The 4447-nt window shown below is 39.6% G+C and overlaps 1 protein-coding gene across 1 annotated transcript; it reads left to right on the top strand.

Annotated features, from left to right (window-relative positions):
* Positions 1793–2416, top strand: LOC18775408. Its single transcript, XM_007206309.2, has 2 exons — positions 1793–2095; positions 2219–2416. The coding sequence occupies exons 1-2, from the start codon at positions 1793–1795 to the stop codon at positions 2414–2416; spliced, it is 501 nt and encodes a 166-aa protein (XP_007206371.2).

The raw sequence follows: 4447 nt of genomic DNA, 5'->3' as shown, positions 1-4447 counted from the left end.
TCTAGCGCCTCAATTCCTGCAGCTTTCCACATTCGATCTTGAAATTCATCAACACATTAAAATTGACATCGAGTACTTTAATGATGTCCTGTTCAATCCAACAATTCAGACAAAAATATGCTGCCAAATGTTCTGCCTCCTTCTTTGTGTTTTTCCATCTGCTTGAAAAATTCGGATATGCGCCTCCATCAAAACTAATAAGACACATGAATTGCAGTGCATGAGCTGGTCCCTTGGTTACAAAATTAAAATGTGGTTCAACATTAAGGTTACGTGCAACTTCAATCAAAATAGGCTTGAATGGCACAACGACTGATATACTTATCTTTTTCTGGCTGCAAGAGAGAACGCAATTAATAACCAAACACTTTCCTTCATGAATAAAAAAACACCCTTTTTTTTTCATTGTTCCTTTTTTTTCTTCGGCATCCTTGTGCCATTCTTTCTTCCTTCAACATCCTTATGCCTTTCTCTCTTCATTCGACATTTATGTGTCTTTTTTTCATTGGCATCAATATGCCTCTTACTTACAGCCAACACACAAAAAAATATTTTTTTTCTACACATCTCAAGCCCACGATAAAACCTTTTAATAACAACCAAAAATATTTTCATCATGCCAACACAATTTAAATATAGAACCAACCAACGCTTCATGCTACATGCCAAAAATCATTTAAAAATTAGACCATACTCCAAACGCCACATGTGATACAGGTCCTCATGACCGTATCAGCTCTGATACCACTTATTGGTGGATTTAGCTTTATGCACATGCACTCTAAATATAAAGGGGGAATTAAAATATAACGAACTAAAGAAATAACATAATTTTCAAGATGTGAAGCCCGAAGGCTACATAGAGCTCCTACAAAAACTTACTTGAGACAAACTTTAATAAGATTGATACTTCAAATACTCTACTACAACACACACTCTTGACATACTTGATACTTCCTAACATAGAGTGGATACAAGGCCTATTTATAGGTCATAATATTAACTAAATATTAAACATAATCATAACCATGATACCCACTAAACCTCATATTAACCTCTACCATAAACTAGACATAATAGCTAAACCCTTTAGATTCTAACTTTTTATTTCCTAAATTTCAAACCTTTGAAATTACCCCAATATTTATGACCTGAGCTGCTTGGATTTGGGTTTTCAACGCCTGTGGGGTCCACTGTGCCACATAGGATGCTGGCTACGCTCAGCAATTGGCCGCCGTGGGTGCTTTTACCATAATGACTCTTCCACGTCAGCATTTTTGACTGTCTTTTGAATGGCGTTAACGGTGGGGGGTAAAGTGGAACACAAAACCACAGTCAAGGGGCTTAAGTGGCCTATTTTTTTTTTTTTTTTTTGGGGGAGGGGGGGAGTGAGATTTGACCGAAGTTTCAAGGGTTACTACAATAAATAAGCCAATCAATTATGTAATTTACTCTGTCATTAGTATAGGGCTATTACTCTAGCCATTACTGTATAAATATTGTATCCATGAATCATTGAAAGATATGAGAAAATAAACCTTTTCTACATGGTATCAGATTTTTCAACCTTAGTACGATCCTTGCTCTCCCTTATTCTCCATGTTTCAGCATCTCCCCATTCTTTTCTTTGTTAGCCTTTTAGACATTTTTCCCCCTATTAGTCTTTTTGACTTTTATCCCTTGTACCGTTGCTTTTTCAGACTTTGACAATAATTCTTTTCCCTGTTTTAGCTTCAGACTTTTAACCTTTAGCCTTTTAGATTTTTCGCATCTCGCAATTCTTTTCTTTCTCATGGCCTCCTCATCCTCCTCTCCTTCATCCATCCCCAATATTGCTACGCTAGTCCCCATCAAACTCAATGACACCAATTACCTTCTCTGGGAAAGTCAGGTTAAACCTTTTCTTATTGGACATAATCTTTGGCTTTTTGTTGATGGCTCCCATCCCTATCCTACTGCAACTATTCCCGTATCTAAATCTGCTAATGCGATGCCTGTCACTCTTCTAAACCCTGCATACATCTCTTGGTATCAAACTAATCAATCTCTCATTGGTCAACTTCGTGCTACTCTTTCAGAATCTGTTCTTTCTCAGGTTGTTGGTCTTGACACATCCATGGCTATTTGGGACTCTTTGATGCAAAATTTATTTCGACATTCGGTTGCCAACTTAGAGTAGTTGAAGATGCAACTCATGTATATCACCAACGGTTTGTAGACCATCTCTAAATATCTCACTCAAGCCAAAACCCTAGCTGATCAACATGCTGCAATCCAAGACTCTGTCTCTCCTACTGATTTGGTTACATATGTTCTTCCTGGTTTGGGGCCTGACTACAGTACTCTTGTCACTACTACACTCTATGTCCGTTCCTTCCCGAATCTTCACACTCGTTTGAAGCCCAACAAGCCATGACTACTCAACTGTTCTCACCTCCTCAGACCTCTGCTTTCGTCGCCTCTCACCAGCCTCATGGTCCTCCTTGTGGCTCTGCTCCTCATTGCTCCACCAATTGTAGGTCTTCTCAACCTCGTAGGCCACACTTTGCTGGCTCACCCGGCCTACTTCCTATCGTCCTCCACCCACTTTTCCCAATGGTCTATTAGGCCCTGCACCATACTCTCGTGGACCTCGTCGATGCTGGAATTGTCAACAGTTTGGTCATATTATTGCTCAATGTCCCCAAACTACGGATTTGTCCCGCACCTTTGATGGCCTGCATGTCACTCAATCTACTGATTCTGATTGGTACCTTGACTTCGGAGCTACCAATCATATGACTCATGCCCATCCTTATGTTTCCTCTATTGCCTCTTCCAACCAAGTTGTTGTTGGTAATGGTGCATCTCTTCCTATTACCCAGTCTGGTAACATTTCTTTTTCTTCTGGTAATTTTGTTTTCCATCTGTCTGATGTTCTTCATGTCTCTTCTCTCTGTAAAAATATTTTTTCTGTTGCTCAACTCACTCGGGATCTTCTTGTTCGTATTACCTTTTATCCTTGGGGTTATAATATTTATGACTTACATTCTAGTGCAATTCTTTTTCAGGGCCAATGAGATGGTCTACATCCTATCTTACTGTCTACCTTTCCATCCCTTGAGTCCAAGCAAGCTCTCTTCTCCACTGTCAATCCATCCTCCATATGACATCATCGTCTTGGACACCCTTCTAATCGTGTTCTTGGCTTTCTTGTTACTCAATCCTTGTTAGTCTCTCATTTTTCTTTGAAATCCAATAAATGTACTCATTGTGCACTTGCTAAATCTACTCATCTTTCATTTTTGTCTCCTGATCATTGGTCCAATACTCCATTTGATTTAATACATTCTGATGTTTGGATGTCTCCTATTGCATATGTCTCTGGATTCCGGTATTATGTTATCTTTACGGATGATTATACTCATTACACCATTTTGAGCATTGTTGTCTTTTGTGGCTGGGGCGTTAGTCAACTTGACATTAAAAATGCTTTCCTGCACGGTTATCTCTCTGAGGCAATTTTTATGCAACAACTTCCTGGCTACATTGATCCTCAAAGACCCACTCATGTCTGCCAACTCCATAAGGCCATCTATGTTTTAAGCAAACTCCCCGAGCTTGGTTTCAGAGGTTTAGCAACTTTCTACTTCAGGTTGGTTTCATTCAAAGTTGCTCTGACTCATCCTTGTTTGTGTATCGTGATGCCTCGCATTTAATGATTTGACTCCTCTATGTTGTGATATCATGCTTACCGGAAATACGCCCTCTCAACTCTCTATTTTTATCACTACTCTTGATGCCGAATTTGAGGTTACCGATCTTGGCTCAAATAATTATTTCCTTGGCATCGAAGTCTCACATTTGAAAGATTCTGTTCACTTTACACAAAATAAATATATTCTCAATCTTCTCCGAAAAAGCAATCTTCTAAAGTGTAAACCCATCTCAACTCTCATGTCCTCAGGACCTCTGCCTCTCGCACTGACTGATATCCTCTTACTTATCCAACTCTTTATCGCCAAATTGTTGGTGCTCTTCAATATCTCACCATCACTCATCCTGATATAGCCTACGCCATTCACATGTTTCTCAATTCATGAGTTCTCCCAGTGATACACATTTGGAAGCTATGAAACGCATACTTTGTTATCTCAAAGGCACTCTTAGTCATGGTCGATCCTTTTTCCATTCCACTAATCCTGTTCTCCTCATTGCGTACTCAGATGTCAATTAGGAAGGGTGTTCAGACACTCGTAGATTAATTACAGGGTGTTGTATCTTTTTGGGGCCCAATCTCATTTCACAGAGTGCCAAGAAACAACGTACCATCTCTCACTCCAATGTCGAAGCCGAAGACCGTGCTCTGGATTATGCATGTGTTGATACTATTTGGATCCAAGGCCTGTTACGTGAACCTCGGTATCCTCTCCCTCTTTGATTCTTCTTAATTGTGACAATCTTTCTG

The sequence above is a fragment of the Prunus persica genome, chromosome G6, assembly GCF_000346465.2.
Source record: "Prunus persica cultivar Lovell chromosome G6, Prunus_persica_NCBIv2, whole genome shotgun sequence".
Taxonomy (NCBI): Eukaryota; Viridiplantae; Streptophyta; class Magnoliopsida; order Rosales; family Rosaceae; genus Prunus; species Prunus persica.
The sequence above is the reverse complement of the archived record's forward strand: the minus strand, read 5'-3'. Positions and strand labels throughout refer to the sequence as shown.